This window comes from Ursus arctos, unplaced genomic scaffold (genome assembly GCF_023065955.2).
Source record: "Ursus arctos isolate Adak ecotype North America unplaced genomic scaffold, UrsArc2.0 scaffold_7, whole genome shotgun sequence".
Classification (NCBI taxonomy): domain Eukaryota; kingdom Metazoa; phylum Chordata; class Mammalia; order Carnivora; family Ursidae; genus Ursus; species Ursus arctos.
Window position 1 is genome coordinate 33,774,042 of NW_026623089.1, and position 18,418 is coordinate 33,792,459.

General features: G+C 39.7%; 1 protein-coding gene across 5 annotated transcripts in view; it reads left to right on the forward strand.

Annotated features, from left to right (window-relative positions):
- Positions 1-18,418, forward strand: part of CPEB3 (cytoplasmic polyadenylation element binding protein 3) — a 178,538-nt gene that overhangs the window by 125,963 nt on the left and 34,157 nt on the right. For all 5 annotated transcript variants that reach the window (XM_026481651.4, XM_044378035.3, XM_044378033.3 and 2 more), the window contains one exon: positions 7,488-7,606. In XM_026481651.4, the coding sequence (XP_026337436.1) occupies positions 7,488-7,606 (119 nt within the window). The remainder of the gene's footprint in view (positions 1-7,487; positions 7,607-18,418) is intronic.

An 18,418-nucleotide genomic window follows, 5' to 3' on the forward strand; every position in this document is an offset into this window, starting at 1 on the left:
CCATTCTGCCCAACCCAGAGTCATGATGGTGATAGTGTTAAGAGTTCCTGTTACTTCCCCCAGAGCCCATAGTTCCACCCACAGACTGGCTCTGAGTTGAGGGCCTCCCACAGCTCACCACATCTCTGAAACCCCCTCACCCTCCTCAGGTATGTGGGAAACAAAGTACCATTTCTGAAACTTGAGTTTTATGATCCTGTTGTTTCTTACTGGCTTAGACGGCAAGGGAGAACCTTATAAATTTTTTGTCAAGCTTTTTTATATACCTTTCAAACTAATAGAAGAACCTGCCATCATAGTGACAGTTTGAGGAGATCTATTTGTAAGTATAATAGGCTTTTATTTGTTTTTTTTTTTAAGATTTATTTACTTATTTGAGAGAGAGAGAAAGCCCATGCACATGTAGGGGGAGGGGTAGAGTCTTAAGCAGACTCCCCGCTAAGCATGGAGCCCAACACCGGGCTCGATGCCACCACCCTGAGATCATACCCTTAGCTGAAATCAAGAGTCAGATATTCAACTGACTGAACCACCCAGGTACCCCAATAACAGGCTTTTTTTTTAAAGAATGTATTAGAATCAGCAAATAATATCACATGGGATAATTCTCTCTCCTGGTGGAAATGGCTAATTATATATGGAAGCAAAATATTCAGTCACTTTATTATTTGTTTACAGTAATACTCAGCCTATTATTCAAATAACTTTAAGGTTTATCTTTAGTATCTAGATTACTGCCCTTTATTCACCAAACACTTGAAAATGCACAGTAGAAAGTGTACATCATTAATTTGAACTCCAAATTTTATGAGACTGTATGCAAAACTCAATTTTACATATCACACAAATAACTGAAAATGCAGAAAGAAAAATTGACACTTGCACAATACCTAGTTTACAAAGTACCTTTACATATGTTCATTTCAAAACCTACAGCTCTGTAAGTTAATCAGGACAAATACTTTCTTTTTTCATTTTACAGAGAAAAAAGCCAAGACTCAGAAACTTTAAGTTAATATTCAAATTCATGGTTCCACCACTTGTTAGGTTACCTTGAGCAAGTTGCTTAATCATTCTGTGCAATTTCTTTAACTGTGAAACAACTAAAAGTAATCCCTACTTCACAGGGTGTGTGTGATGATGAATGAATGCACTTAGAATGGTGCCTGGTACATAGTAGATAGATGCTCACTAAATGTTAGCTATTATTACACACAGCTAGTAAATGTGAGAACTTGAATCTGATTCTAGACCTCTGACTCCTAGTTCAGAACTCTTTTTATAGTACCATGTGGAATTTGCCTTTTAGTAAATAATTGGTTTAATTTTCATTTCACATTGACCTTGTTATTCTAGAAGGAATCTTTTTCTACTTTGTTTACTTTGGTCTTAAATTTCCGAAGATCAAAAGGGAGACATGTTTGAAGGATTCTTCCTTCCTGATTTGTTTTTAAGTACTCTGATTTCTGTTGTCATCTGGGTTTAGTTGACCTTGAGGTGTCAGAAGGTGTTTTTAGTAGGTGAAGGTACAATAAAGTTGTGTTCATTAGTGATTTTGGGTGTCTCTGGTGAATTTTGTTTTGGTTGGAAGGCCTGAGGTATGAAGTGGGGTTGAAGGAAATTGTTGAACTGGAGTCAACACCCCTTATCTATAACGCTAGGAGAATATTGTCATTACGGTGAGTGGCAGCTTGCTGATCAGGGAGTAGAGATTATTTATTATAAAAGATTATTTGTTGTAAAAGAGTTATCCTGAAAAAATTGGTAAAGTATTATGAGCCATTCTTGGGAAAGGAGAAGAAGTTGTTTGTAGATTTTTTTTTTTTAAAGATTTTATTTATTTATTCAACAGAGATAGAGACAGCCAGCAAGAGAGGGAACACAAGCAGGGGGAGTGGGAGAGGAAGAAGCAGGCTCACAGCGGAGGAGCCTGATGTGGGGCTCAATCCCATAACGCCGGGATCACGCCCTGAGCCGAAGGCAGACGCTTAACCGCTGTGCCACCCAGGCGCCCCTGTAGATATTTTTCTTGATAATAGTATTTGTAGCAAGCTTTTACTTCTGACTCCCCATTGTTTTTACTCTGTCTACTGCTAATGTTAACATTCATGGCTGTGAGAGAGGCCTGATTGAAGATCTCCAGGCTTTTGTGGTAGCTACTCAGCTGCTATGGGGAGATGCTCTCCCTCTCTTCTGATGCACAAGTTGAGCTCAGTGCAGGAATTGATGTGGAAGATTCCAGAGTGTGGGCAGCAATGTGCCAGAAAAATGTAGTCAGCTTGGTGGCCTTCTGATGGCAAGGAGCTGGAGAAAGCCCCAGCTCAGTGAGCATGCCTCATTCCCAGGCCTTTTTTTTTTTTTTTTAAAGTAGGCTCCATGGCCAGCTTGAAGCCCATCACGGGGCCTGAACTCATGACCCTGAGATCAAGACTCAAGCCAAGATCAAGAGTTGGACGCTCAGCTGACTGAGCCACCCAGATGCCCCTCCCCAGGCCTTTTTGATGGGCCTGTGCATAATGTACACAGATGGGGTCCTCTCCAAGAACAAGATATCCAGAGTGCCTCTTAGGACCTTTGTGGGCCATCTGTACCAGGGTTTAACGTGGTGAGACAGGAAGTTTGAGAGGACATGCTGAGACCTCCTCTTTGTGATTGGCATTTTTTAACTCACTCATCTTTAATATTCACTTTGGCAAGTGGAATTAATGTTCTCACATTAAATGAAAACACTGAATTTTTAATAGATTCCTTGGGGCTTGGTGATTGTTTGATACTGTTTCCAGTAGAGAAGGGATATGAAGAAATGATATTTTTTCTGATTTTGCAGTTAGGTTGTATTTTTCTTGCCTAGCCACCTGCTGAATCTTCTGACCCATCTAGCCTAGGAGCAGAGCCCAGAAAACAGCTCTGGATCCCCCATGTCAGCAGCCTCCCTGTCGTATCTATATACCCACTCCTGTGGGCTTGGTGTTCCCCTGTGCATTGACGTCTTCCTGTTGAATTGGCCACTCTTGGTGTGTCAGGTAATGGTTGATCTTTTTCCTGCTGTGTGTTTGGATGTAGTGGTTAACCTTTCTTTGCTCTTATTTGCTTGGATGTTGTGTATAGTAGACAAGGAGTTGAGAAAAAGGATTTAAAAAAAAAGTACCCATTATTCATTATCTGTTGCTACTGTCATTATGTGCTGCCCAGGACTCCAAGAGCTTTGCTTCTAGGCCAGTTGATTAACATCTTTGTTTGATGTGTGGGAATCGTCTGAATATTGAGGTTCTTATTCTTCTCCACCATTTACACCTTTCTGGTATGCAGTGCACCAGGGTAGAACCATATTGGTGATGGGCTTTTTTTGAGGTCAGTAGCAGGACTGGGGTGACAGCTGAGAGACTGAGCAAAGCTAGAGGGGTTGCAGAGGGGTTGAATAGTTGACTAGTCAAACATAGACTAGCTCATGATGGGCCTTTGCGCAGCTGCCATACTTGAATGCCGGTTTGGCAGCAGATGCCAGAATTGGTCCCTTGAACATCTGTTGACCTGTTTGAAGTCTGCTGATTCTCTCAAGTCAGAGTCCTTGCTCCTCTGGGCAACCAAGGCACTTTTTGTCCCCATATATCTCCTTCAGTTTTGTAGCAAATAGTTAATTGTCTAAATGTCTGTTTCTTCTACTACGTAAGTCTCTTAACAGTAGGAGTGTACTCTCCTCCATCTCAGTTTTCTCATAATCCATAGATTGTGTCCCACTTGTAACAGTTGCTCAATAAATCTTACTGAATCTAAGTGAGCAAAGCTGGCTGTCTCTATGGAAATTCTGCAGCTGGTATCCATGTTTATCAGTTGTATACTCTTCCGTGAGATAGGGGAATATCCTTGGAGAAAGCAAGCAACATCATCAGAAGTAACATGTAAAAACATTAGACTGTTATTGGGCTTTTTTTTTTTTTTTTTTGGACAGCTTTTGTTGGGATATAATTCACATACCATACAGTTTACCTGTTTCAAGTGTAAAATTCAGTGGTTTTCAGTATGTCCATTGAGTTATGCCACTATCATCACCACAATCAATCTTAGAAAATACTCATCATCTTCAAAAGAAACCCTGTACCTATTCCCTCCAGTTCTTAACCCTAGGCAACCACTAATCTATTTTTTGTCTCCATAGATTTGCTTATTCTGGGTATTTTATATAAATGGAATCATACGATATTTGTGCCTGGTTTCTTCACTTAGCATAATATTTTCAAGGTGCATCCATGTTGTAGCATGTGTCAAACCTAAAGCTTGATGGAAGTTGGGGGGCAGATGATGCTAGTTTTTTGGCTAGTGGTTGTAGGTCAGGCTAGTGATGATTCTGCCTACTCTCTTGATGATCAGATCTACAGTCATACCGTGGAGATATTGTGGGGTCAGTTCTAGACCACCCCAATAAAGCAAATATTTCAACAAAGTGAATCAAATTTTTTAGTTTCCCAGTGCATATAAAAGTTGTGTTTACACAGTATTGTAGTCTATTAAGTGTGCAGTAGCATTATATCTAAAAAAACTCTACATACCTTAATTAAAAATTACTTTATTGCTAAAATATATCTAAGCTTTTGGTGAGTTGTAATCTTTTTGTTCGTGGAGAATCTTATCGTTTATGAGTGCTGACAGATCAGGGTATGGGGATTGTTAAAAGTTGGGATGGATGTGGAGATTTCTTAAAATAAGACAACAATTAACTTTGCCACATCGATTGACTTCTTTCACAAGTGATTTCTCTGTAGCATACAATGCTGTTTGATGGCATTTTACCTACGGTAGAACTTCTTTCAAAATTGGGGTCATTCCTTTCAGACTGCCTCTGCTTTATCAGCTAAGTTTATGTAATATTCTAAATCTTTTGTTATCATTTCAACAATCTTCATATCATCTTCACTGGGAAGAGATTGCATCTCAAGAAACCACTTTCTTCGCTCATCCACGAGAAACAACTCCTCATCTGTTAAAGTTTTATCATTAAAACTGGCTGAGATTACAGCCATTCAGTTACATCTTCACCTTACGTATGCTTATTCAAATTCTCTTGCTATTTCTGCCACATCTGCAGTTACTTCCTCCACTTAAGTCTTGAACCCCTCAAAGCCATCCTTAAGTTGGAATCAACTTCTTCCAAACTCCTGTCATGGTGATATTTTGACCTCTTCCTGTGATCATAATTGTTCTTAATGACATCTAAAACAGTAGATCTTTTCCAAAAGGTTTTCAATTTACTTTGCCCAGATCCATCAGAGGAGTCTCTGGCAGCTATAGTCTTATGAAATGTATTTCTTAAATAGTAAGACTGGGAGGTGCCTGGCTATTTCAGTTGGAGGCGCATGTGACTCTTGATCTTGGGGTGTGAGATTGCTACTAAAATAAGTAAATAAACTCTAAAAAAAATAATAATAAAACTTGAAAGTTGAAATGACTCCTTGATCCATGGGCTGCAGAACAGACATTGTGTTAGCAGGCATGAAGACAACATTCATTTCATTGTACATCTCCATCGGTGCTCTCGCGTGACCTAGTATGTTGTCAAAGAGCAGTAATATTTTGAAAGGTATCTATTTTTCTGAGCAGTATATCAACAGTGGGCCTAAAATATTCAATAAACTATCTTGTACACAGATGTGCTGTCATCCAGGCTTTATTGTTCCATTTATAGAGCACAGGCAAAGTAAATCTATCATAATTCTTAAGGGCTGCAGGATTTCCAGAACAGTCAGTGAGCTTTGGCTTCAGCATAAAGTCACCAGCTGTATTAATGCCTAATAAGAGAGTGAGCCTGTCCTTGGAAGCTTTGAAGGTTAGCATTGACTTCTCTTTAGCTGTAAAAGTCCTAGATGGCATCTTCTACCAATAAAAGGCTGTTTCATCTACGTTGGAAAAGCTGCTGTTTACTGCAGGCACCTTCATTAATTACCTTAGCGAGAGCTTCTGGATAATCTGCTGCATCTTCTACATCTGCGCTTGCTGCTTTACCTTGCACTTTTATGTCATAGAAATGGCTGCTCTCTTTAAACTTCATGAATCAACCTCTGCTAGCTTCCAACTTTTCTTTTTTTTTTTTTAATTTTTTTTATTATATTATGTTAGTCACCATACAGTACATCCCTGGTTTTTGATGTAAAGTTCGATGATTCATTAGTTGCGTATAACACCCGGTGCACCATGCAATACGTGCCCTCCCCACCACCCATCACCAGTCTATCCCATTCCCCTACCCCCCTCCCCTCTGAAGCCCTCAGTTTGTTTCTCAGAGTCCATAGTCTGTCATGCTTCATTCCCCCTTCTGATTACCCCCCCTTTCTTTATCCCTTTCTTCTCCTACCGATCTTCCTAGTTCTTATGTTCCATAGATGAGAGAAACCATATGATAATTGTCTTTCTCTGCTTGAAATAAGCTTCCAACTTTTCTTCTTCAGCTTCCTCACCTCTCTCAGCCTTCACAGAATTGCAGAGAGTTAAGGCCTTGCTCTGGATTAGGCTTTGGTTGAAGGGAATGTTGTGCCGGTTTGCTTTATCTAGACCACTAGAACTTTTTTCATATCAGCCATAAAGCTGTTTTGCTTTCTTATCATTCATGTGTTCACTGGAGCAGCACTTTTAATTTCCTTCAAGAACTTTTCTTTTGCATTTGCAACTTGACTAACTGGCCCAAGAGGCCTAGCCTTCAGCCTCTCTCAGCTTTCAACATGTCTTCTACGCTATGCTTAATCATTTCTAGCTGTTGATTTAAAGTGAGTGATGTGAGACTCTTCCTTTTACTTGAACACTTAGAGGCCATTGTAGGGTTATTAATTGGCCTATTTTCAATATTGTTGTGTCTCAGGAAATAGGCCCACAGAGAGGGAGAGAGACAGTGGAATGGCTGGTCAGTGGAGCAGTCAGAACAGACACAATATCTGTTAAGTTCGCTTTCCCATGTGGGACCGGTTCATGGCTCCCCAGAACAATCATGGTAGTAATCTCAAAGGTCCCCGATCACAGATCGCCATGACAAATATAATAATAATGGTGAAAAATTTTGAAATATTGTGAGAATTGCCAAAATGTGACACGGTGACACAAAGTAAGCAAATGCTGTTGAAAAAATGGCTCCAATAGATTTACTTGATGTAGGGTTGCCACAGGCTTTCAATTTGTAAAAAAAAAATGCAGTATCTGCAAAACACAAAAAGTGAAGGACAATAAAATGAGGTATGCTTGTATTTCATGGAAATTCCATAGAGGAGTTCTGAACTTGCTCCCCTGAGTAATTACGAGAATTAAGCAAGATAATGTCCACAAGTACCTAACTCAATGCTTGGCATATGAAGGTCTCAGTGACTATTACGTCCCTGTGTCCCATTTCAAGTTCTTGGATTTTAGTAAGAATTTGCCAAAGTGAAACAACATGTAAATTTTTATTTGGTACTTTGAGTTTAATGTACTGATTTCTCTCTCTATCCTTTTGTTTTTGTTCTCCCAAGGCTATGCCTTTCTGCTGTTCCAGGAGGAAAGCTCAGTGCAAGCGTTGATAGATGCCTGCCTAGAAGAAGATGGGAAGCTGTACCTGTGCGTGTCAAGCCCCACCATCAAGGACAAACCGGTAAGTGGTATGCAGCCAGCTGGTGCTTTTCTAGAGCACATATGCATTTGAAATAGCTGATCACCTCCTTTTTGTAATGGGAATGCTGGTAACTAGGATCGTCTTACCCGGGGTGACCTTGCTATGCAGTAGAGCTGGACTGTTGTGGATGAGGAACTAATAACAAATTACTCAGTATTTCATTTTATACCTTTGGGACTGCGTGTAAACAAATGTGTCCTTGTCTTTCACTTTACAGCTCTTTTAAGCTAATTCCTATTTAGTAACTCTGAATTGAAGTAAACAATGCACTTAGTGGTTTTGGCAACTGGTTTCTGTCATTATTTCAGATCAAGGACAGAATAATTTTTTTTTTTTATAAAGATCATAATCGGCAATGTTTATGCTCCTATGAATGCAAGGCATTGTGCTGGATGGTACCCACAATCGACTAACTAGAGCCTTCTGGGCCAGGAGCTTACACTCTCAAATGGATAGCTTCGAAGGGCAGGAGAAGGCAAGGACAGAGAACATGAAACCAAAACCATAAATAAATGTACACTTATATGGAGTTTGTGTTAACAGTTTGTGGTTTCTGAGCCAAAGGGTGTGAGTAAGTCGTTGGGTAAGAGAAGAAGACTGTTTCTTTTCTCCTGACAGAAGGGTGATCAGTGGAGAAGGGGCAATACTGTATACAGAACAACAACAACAAAAGAAATTGGTTAACATGGTAGAAGTAGGATGGAGGAAAATTGGGAGGGGGTGAGTTTGTGTATCAAGACTTAGTGCTAGGAATGGGAAATAGGGTAAAAATAGTGATATAGACCAAGGGACCAATGCAGATATCTCTCATGGGGCCTGCAGCATGTCCTATCAGACTTACACCAGACATGTGGGGCTTGCTTGGCAGTTAGGTTTATTCTCAGAAATGCGCATGGGGGAAGAGTTGGGGTCAGAAGTAGAAGTCCTGACTCCAGCTCATTTAAATTATCTGCTTCGCTCAGAATAAGTCACCTAATACTTGTAGAATCTTGGTTTCCTTATCTATAAAATGGCAGGGATATGGTTTCTCTCTGGGATGTTGAGCAGCTCAGGTAAGAGGAAAATGAATGCGAAAGCATTTGGAACTTGTACAAATATAACTGGATGATGCTATTAGTGCCAAATAATGCTGTAGTTAGGAGAGCAAGTTTAGAGCTTATCTACATGGTAAGGTCTGCTGAGAAGAATGGTGACAGCTAGAACAGGGTTTACAGTTGGTTGCAAAACAATGATGCTAGGACTTGTCCACCTATAAGGGGAAGACTGCAGCATGGAAAGTAGAAGGAGTTACTAAAGAATGGGGATATTGAGTCATAGAATGATGGATGCAGAAGAAGCAAGGATTTTAGCAAGTGTGACAGTGCCACTGTATTTTTCAAATTCTGGGGTCATTACCAAATTTTTATAGCAGACTTGGATAAGGTAGTTGTACAGGTCAGGAAAAAGAGTAGGGAACCTTTGTTAACTTTGATCTTAATTTAAATGGTGTGGAGAGGCTGTGCTTTGTGTCTAGAATGGGAGTATGCTGTGTTTCATCGGAGTAAATAATGAGAACGCTGAAGTAACGTCTCTAAATCTCTTTGGGATAGTGATTTGGGAAAGACTGATCCCAATTTGGCAGGGTCGGATATCTGAAAGGTAAATGGTCAACCTCCAGAGAGCCTCTGTCGCTGTAGGAGAGGATTTGAAATATATTTACACATAAAGAAGGCAGAGGGGTAGAGGTCCACATGGAGATAGTTGTGCCCAGAGTAGACTAAGAAGCTGCTGAATTGAGGGGAGGAGAATGGAGATGAGCAAATGGGCTTGTGTACCTTGGAAGGGTCACGTTACTGGCTTTGTGAGAGAAGGAGGATATTATGGCTTGTCAGGGCAAGCCTTCACCAGGACTGGACATCTCATGAAAAGGGAATGAGCAGTGGTGGTTGCAGATGGCTGTGGTATGTTGATTGTTTTCCCTCCAAATACATGTATTACCCTGGACTTGAAGGACTTTTGAAAATAATTAGTGTAATTATCTGTTTTGGAAATGTTGATGGGAAAACTAACTTTCACTGTTTGTGTTTCTACAAATTTCTGCCTTATTGCAGTTTTCATTTTCTGAACTCAAGTGAAGCGGTCTTATTGGAGCTTGGTGAATTCTGAATGGTGGCTGCTGATCACGTATTTCTTTAACCCAGGCATACTCAGAATTTTCAGCATAAACAATTTGAATAAAACTTAGGATGGGAAACAGAAAAGTCCCCAAATACCTGTAATTCTAATGAACTGGATCCCATTTTGGGTTCCAGCTCTTTTGGTTCCATTTTTGAAAGCTTCTCTTTCTTGGCTTCAGCTCCACATCTATCACTCCCAACCTCATTTGGCCACACTTCCCCACCCAAGTTTCAGTACATTCCACCTCATTTTGGATGCTCCCACAGAAAGTGAGAGCTGGGCTGAACTATTGGGAGTACATGAGGACCTTGGCGATAACTCAAGGCAAAGTCAACCTTTGGAACTCATTCACCAAACCTTCTGAGCTATGGCTCTTTCTTGCTTTTTCTACTTCTTGGCTTGGCTACCTTTCAGGATCCTAGTGCCCTCGTTCTATTGTTTAGTTCTCTCTGATCCTCCCTGGATTTCTCCTTGGAAATATACAGTGTTCCAGAATGGTCTCACAGATTTTCTATCCTTTGACCTTCTCCCTTATCCCTTCCTCCCAATCAAACCCACATTCCTTTTGTGTGGATTAGGTTAATCAGATTGTTTTCCTAATACAGAGCCTGATAGCAAGGTCCCCTCTCACCTTTCTAAGATCATATTTGTTTTTTAACTCAAACAAATCCCTAATCATTGGATTTCAGATAGTATTAGGGAGATATTTTTGGTCGGTGATTACATTTCATTTATGACCACGCAGCCTACCCTATGTATAGGTCTGATCCTGAAAGATGGCAGAGGACTGTATTTATAGCTTGTTCAATTGACTTCTTGGTCCCAAAGAAGGGTAAACAAATTGGCAAGGGCAGGAGTTATTGCAAAGCTTCTAGATGTGTGATTTTTTTTCCCTCCTCCAGCAAGAGAAGTTCCATTGTTCAGATGTTCTAGGCATCCCAAAGGATAGCTGTGTTCTTGTCCAGGCTTCCAGTGAAGTGGACAGACATTGTGACAGTGGTCTCTCTTGTCAAAGTGACTCCACTTTTTGAACGTATAAAAAGACTGAACCTGAAGGTTCAAAACAGCAAATTGATAGAGCAGGAAACTTGCCAGAGTTTCCTAACAGAGATAGGGGCTGAAAAACAGTAACCTTGAAGATCAGGTATGGAAGGAGATGTTTATGGTTCTTAACCTTCTAAAACACTTTGGCCAGAGATGTGAAATAATAGACACCTTGAAAAAAGTATCCTAGAAGTTTCCTGCTTCCTCCTCCTTATAATTTATAGCATAATCACAATTTATAAATATCCTGAAATATGACAGATTGATTTTGCTATGCAGGTGACTCTTGAACAATGGAGTGGGGTAGCGGTAATAGGGTCACTGACCCCCATGTAGTTGAAAAATCCACATATAACTTTTGACTCCCTAGAAACTTAACTACCAATATTGTACTATTGACCACAAGACTTAACGATAACATATACACTTGATTAAACATATTGTATGTTTTACGTACTGTATATCATATTCTTACAACAAAGTAAGCTAGAGAAAAGAGAATGTTACTAAGAAAATCATAAGGAAAAGAAAGTGTACTATCCTGCATTTATCGAAAAAAATCTGCATGTAAGTGGACTTGTGCATTTCAAATCTGTGTCGTTCAAAGGTCAACCGTATATTTAAAACTGAAGTTTGGTTATTTCTCAGGTAACATGGTCATCCACTCAAAATTTGAAAAACAAAAACTGAAAAAAATGTTGGGAGCAAGGAAGCTGGAAACCAGTTGGAGGCTGGTTCAGTTCTTTAATTTTTAATTCTGTCCAATCTGTCTGTAATTCTGGTCTTTCCTACTCCCGTTTATATATCAGCAGAATCTCTAGCACTTTTAGTCTCTCTTTAGGTACAAAGACAGTCCAGATCCTTTTGCCTGGGACTGAAGACCTTCCCAGTCTGACTTCAAGATTTTTTTCAATCTTTCTTTTTTCTGCTTTCCTTCTGAACCCTGTATTCCAGTCAACTGCAATATTTCTGTTCCTGTCTCAATTTCTAATTGCTACACTTATTTTAAGATCCCTCTCAAATGCCATCTCTCTCCTGAAGCCTTCTCTGATCACTACACCATCTATAGTGACTCACACCTACTATTATAGCTATCTCCAGCCCACATACAGCCATCTTTTCAAAATAATGTGCCTTCCTTCCTTTAAATCATGTTTGAGTGCCAGCTATGGGCAAGACATTAGAGCTGGTTACTATGAATTAGACATAAAATCCTGTGTTCAGAAAGTTAATAGTATAATGGGTAGATAAAACAAGTATATAAACACACAAACCTATAGAGCCTGGCACATAAAAGTTTTCCAAATATTTGTCAAATTAGGAAAAATAACAAATACAATGAAGATAAGATTTAGTGCTTTGGAGAGTTTATATATACCTGGAGTGATGAAAGAAAGCCTCTTGGATGAAGTGTCATTGGAACCAGGCCTTGAAAGTTGAAAAGGGTTTGGAGATTAGCCAGAGGAGAGGTGGAGCTGTGGAAGTGTGGGAAATGGACATTGCAGAGAAAGGCAACGGTATAAACACAGAAATGAGAAAGTGTGCAGAATGAGTGGAGAACATTTAGGTTGGTTAGATGGAGCACAAATGTATGAAAGGGAGCAGAGGGAAATTAAATTGGGAAAATAAGTAGGGGCTAAGTTACAGGGCTCCTTGACTGATGGCTTCAGCCCTTGAGTTTGTGGTTTATTTACTTAAACTCTTTCATTCTCCACCTACTACCTCCTAAGACAATAACTATAATTTTATCTTGGCTCAGTCAAATTGGATTTGTCATATCCCTCCTTGGAAATCTTCAGCATTTCTAATCTTCTTTATTTATTTATTTGTTCCTTTTGGTCTAAATTCGTGGTTTGGGCATCTTCTATCATAGGAATTTCTCCAAAGAAGGAATTTCTCCTCTAAAATGAGAGAAATGCCCTTTATTCATAATAAATCATTCTCCTCTCCCCAGTCTCTGAATTTGCATTTAGTCCAGAGTTTCTTAGTGTTTGAGTCTTTGGACCTATTTTTCTTTTCTAGGAAGGTCTAAAAGATGCTGCAGTTCTGATATACTAAAATAGTTTCTAGTGGACAAAATAGCTAATACCATCCCCTAAGGGACCATATTTAGTGTTTTTCAAACTGTATTCTGAAGAACACCTGTCCCATCAGACACTGATCTCTTGAGAGCATCCTTGACAAAAGATTTGCTCATAACAATAATAGGTGTCATTTGTTGAGAACTTCATGCATTTTCTATCCATTTCCTCCTTCTATTATAGGTTCCATAGCCAAGAACATTTGGGAAAAATTGATATATTAAGGTTCTGAGAAGTCTTCTAGTAAATAAATTTGTGTAGTATTTTTTAATCCAGCATTTGATATACCTGTTTGGGGATTATACTTGTGAAAATTTTGGTGGAATTAGTATTCCATGAAGCTCATTCAAAGAATAGGCTTCTTCCCAGGAAAACCTTAGGTAACTTGAACTTTTATATGTACATTACTCTCAAGAGTTTTAGTGATTTGCATGCCAGTAACAACATCCTTGTCCTAGTACCATGGAGCTGAAAATACACATTTCTGTAGACATTGGACAAAATTGTCTGGCTGCAAGAGCACAATTGCTTGAGGCTATGAATCTGAAAGTTAAAATAGCTGAACATAATGCCAGTTCATTGCTAAATCATTTTCTTCAGCTTTTCTAACTGCTAATTTTGTTAGTAGGTTTAAGAAGAATCTATCAGTCATTTCTTAATTGGAAAGGAGCAGAATGAATTTAGAAAGAAGAGAGAAATTAATCATTCACAAATCAAAATGCATTTTGACTTGTTCAGGTAACTCTCAGGAATCATGGCTGGTGGCCAGTAGCCTGGAGGACAAGGAGTGTTGCAGGCACAGGACATCATTGCATTGGAAAGAGTATCTATATAGACTCTGGGTCAGGTAAACCTGAGTTTCAGTTCTGACTTGACTTCAGTCTTCTTAGCCTTAGTTTCCTTATCTCTAAAGTAGGGATAATGTTTACAGCGTAACAGTTATGGTGAGTTTAAGTGTGACAGTGCGTTAAAATGCCTAGCACAGTGGTGTAGTGTATGTCTTCAAAAGTGCTAGTTTCTTCATTCTTTCAAAAGGAAATCATCTGTCATGCTTATGTTTTCTAAATGATGTTAAGAGTATCAGCAGCGATGATGAGCACTAGGTAATTCTGATCACTGAGTAGGTCACGGTGGGGGGAGGGGAGTATCAGAAATTTGCACTGATTAGGCCAAGCTTTGGGGCACCCACTGGTGATCAGACACACTGTATTTCCATATCCCTGTCAGGTGGCTTTCAGTGGAGTGAGGAGGGTGATCTGGGAGCTTTAGAAAGGCAGCAGCTGGACATCTTGTGGCATCAGCATCTGCCCTTCAAGAAAACTTTTGTTAATTCACCAGAACACCAAGGAGCACAGAGAGCTCACTCTGTTGGGCACTTTGCCAGGCAGTTGGGACCCCACTCAGATATATGGTCTCAGCCTTAGAGTACCCTAGAGCCCAGTGGAAGGAAATAGACATGTAAATGCTAAGTGAAGTAAGGAGTCAAAGGTGCTATGAGATAAGTTTTCTAGGGAGTGGCCATGGGTGGGGGCTCAAAGGCAGAGTGGTCACATGTACCTGAGGGAGTCAGGAAAGCCTTTAGAGAGAAGGTATTCCCTTGAATCTTCCAGTTAGAAGTATGGGTATTAATCATTGTATTTAATTGATAATTGCTTTACTAAGTCAAGCACAGAACAAGGGTATACATCACCCTTTTCAGGGCACAGTTTATGCGTGTTCTGTTTTTCTACTGGGTGCCCTTATGAAAAACAGTATGCAGAGTGCTATTTGAATTGTTCAAAAGTAGCTGAAGCGCTGAAAGCGCTGAAAGCCTGTGGTTTCCGTACGTCAGACAGGTTGTGCAGCTTGGTACAGATGGCAGGGGTTTCCTTTTTGTACCCAGACCATTTCCTGACCCTGATGGTGGACCTGGAGCATTCTGGGAGGACATGAGAGAATTTCCCAGGGTTACTTTTGGCTCCCTGTCCAGGAAGAATCCTGCCTATTTTTGATGAAGCTCTCTGGGGCCTGTAATCTATTTCTATCTAAGGAATGGGAGGAATAGTTTGAGTCTGAGAGTTAGTTTTTTGCTTAGAGGCCCAGTGGAATTCTGACTGGAGGCCCCAGAGCAGCCCAGGGTAGAAAACTCTTATCAAGAGCAATGAAACCAATGAGCTATTAAGCTGCTCTCTGGCCACTTCCCTCAGAAGATACAGGGAGGGTGTCTCCTCCTCTCCAATAGGTAGAGAGCAGCACTTGAGAATAATAAGTAGCATCTAAACTCCTGGAAATTGGCTGACCTTTTTGTTAGGGTGCTGTATGGTAGAAATTATGTTGAGGGACGCCTGGGTGGCTCAGTCGGTTAAACATCCGCCTTCAGCTCAGGTCATAATCCCAGGATCCTGGGATGGAGTCCCACATCCGATGGCTGCTTGCTCAGTAGGGAGCCTGCTTCTCTCACTGCCTGCACTCCCTCTGCTTGTGCTCTTTCTCTCTCTGACAAATAAATAAATAAAATCTTTTAAAAATTAATTAATTTTAAAAAAAAGAAATTAGGTTGAAATGAGATACCAAATATGAATGTACATTGGAGAATCCAAACCACAATTATTGCTGTTGTGGTTGTTAGTTTTGGTGGTTAATAATAATAAAACAACCCATTATAGCATGGAAGAGATAAAGATGCCTCACAAACCACAAACTAGTTTATTTGTGATACTGTGGGGCACTCCAGTCATTCTGTGAGGTCTGTGATGCTTAAAATAGAATTGCTGACAGCTGGGGTGGGCCTGAGTTCATTACCAGTACAGCCGAGCTGTTGCAGCTGTAAGTCAGCGGACCTAGTTTAGCTGACTCATCCTGGCCGTCAGAAGAGCCGCGATGGTGCTGCTTGCTAGAGAGAGCAGTCCTGACAGTTCTGCAGTGTTGCTTTTGTGATTCATGTAGATTGAAAGGATTGTGTACGACTAGGGGAGAAAAATGGAGACCTTCTCCTGAGTAGGAGTTTGAAGGGTATTGAGAAAACAAAGAGGAAATGGAGGGTAGGGAGACTAGGCCACGTGCTTTATGGGAAATTCATGGGAAAGAAAACAGCCAGGAAGGGGGTTTTGATCAGGTAGTTTCCTGAGCTGGCCACCAGATTGCACTGTTGACTCTGAACAGTTTGGTTGCTCTGTGGCGCTGTACTGAGATGACTAGATGAAAGGGAAGGCACTATGTAGTAGGATGTTTCTGTGTTGGATGTTTGTAACCTAAAGAGATGATCAGACAAGGATGAAATATAGGTGAAATGTTCAAAATGAGCTCAAGATACTATTATTTATTGGTAGGTAAATGTCTAAATTCTAAATAGTGGTCTAAACAGAGAATTCTAGAGCCATAGGGTGGCTTGGTCATGTGTGGAGACTTAAAGCCCTAAGGTTTATGTTAAAAAACTGTTCTTACTAAAGCTATGTGTTTTCTCTTATCTAGTTATTAAAGATACAATAAAAATGCATTTTGTATTGAATTTTTACTTAGAGGCTTTTGCAAATTTTCAACGAAATTTATTTTTTAGAAAATGATCTTATAGCTTCTGGTCAAAAAAAGTGACCCATACTCTATTTCTTAAACTCTCTTTCCTAGCACTTGGCCTGATCTTATACCTATTAATGATTTTTAGTTTTAAATAGGAAGCTTCAGTTTTTACACAGAACTGTAATTTAATACTTTATACTTTATTGATATCAAAGTAGTTGAACATCTCTTTTGTGCAGTTTAGTCAGAAAGCTTTCAATTCTTTGAACAGCTATAATTTATATTTACTATACTCTTAACCACTTAACGTTAATTTCTACAAGAACAACCCTTTTAGAGCAATATCAGGAAATAAGTGAGAAAAAGCCGTGATCGGAGTGAAGTTTCTACATTTTGTTTAGTTGGTTCAACCTTGTTATGCCATATATTTTTTTAAAGATTTTATTTATTTATCCGACAGAGATAGAGACAGCCAGTGAGAGAGGGAACACAAGCAGGGGGAGTGGGAGAGGAAGAAGCAGGCTCATAGTGGAGGAGCCTGATGTGGGGCTCGATCCCATAACGCCGGGATCACGCCCTGAGCCGAAGGCAGATGCTTAACCGCTGTGCCACCCAGGTGCCCCTTGTTATGCCATATTTTGATACAAACTAAGAGTAAGATATAATAGGGCAGTATTATCCAAAGTATGGATATTAATAGGTGTTATGAAAAAAAATTTGGAAATGCTGGATTAAACAACATTTGAACAGACTTCTTTCCTGTAGAACTTCTTAGAGCCTTTGATTAATACACACCAATAGGTACCATGAAACTCCAAGAAGGAAGAGATCTCCTGTAACTTTTCCTAAACACTGCTTGTCTGGCAGAACAACCCTACGGACCTGCTGTTCACAGAACACACATTAGGAAACCTTGAAAAGGAAAATGAGCGCTTTCTGTACTAACTGTTGATATGATTAATTCTTTTAGGTTTCTTGAAGGTTATTAGAGTCACTATATGGCATAAATTGATATATTAATAGCACCACCTTTACGTTTGGTTTTTGCCTTTATCCTTAAAAAGATTTGCCTTTGGAGATAAGCAATTATGCAAAGAAGATTATTAATTCAGACAATAATTCATATCACTAGTTCTTAAGAATTAAGAGGCAAATAATTCAGCCAAAGACTAGGTTTCATGATCCTCACCAGAGCTTCCATAGGAACATACGCTTAAAAAAGAAACTAAGGAAAAACCATTTTTTGTTTTTTCTCTCATGAGTGCTTATGGAAGACAACATTCCATTGGGAGCTGTGGGGTAAGTAAACCTTTCTAGTCAGAGATCACAAGTCTGGGGCCCACAGGATAGATCTGGTTTGCACTTAGTTTGGTTTAGCTGTACAGTGGCTTTAACGTTTGAATTCTTTCTCAATATTTTAAAATCTTGAAGTTTCACATAAAAATCTGAATTCTAGTTACTCTTGAAAAATGGAAAAATCTGACAACACATTCACAAATGGTAACTACTTGCTGGAGCTGACAAGTGTCTGCTTCCTTTAAAAGGAATGTTTTACTCCAGTGTGTCATTGCCTGCCTAACAACTGTTGTCCTGCTGGCTGGTAAATTTATGCTACCTGTCCATCCCTAAGGACTTTTGGTTTTACGTGACCCCTGCTATGAGGACATGGCGTGGCTGAAGGGCTATGGGCCGTGCCTCTTTCTAGAGTGACCTTTTTAAGCAAATGTAGTCAGGTTTCTCCAGGAAGGAGTGTTGGAATCACTGTCAGGCTCATTTAAGAGAATTTTCACCATGTCTGATGAAGTCCCTAAACTTCCAACCCTCAGGATGTCAAGGCTCTTACTGCCCAGAGTATAGCCTATTTGACAACATACTGAAAGAGTTGTTTCACACATATACACAGTGATCCCTATATATGTAAAGGTTGTTTTGCTGGGGGAAGTTTATATTGAATTAGAACAGAGCTCTAATTTCATCCGTTCTCAAAAATAATTATTAAAGAAATGAAGATAAT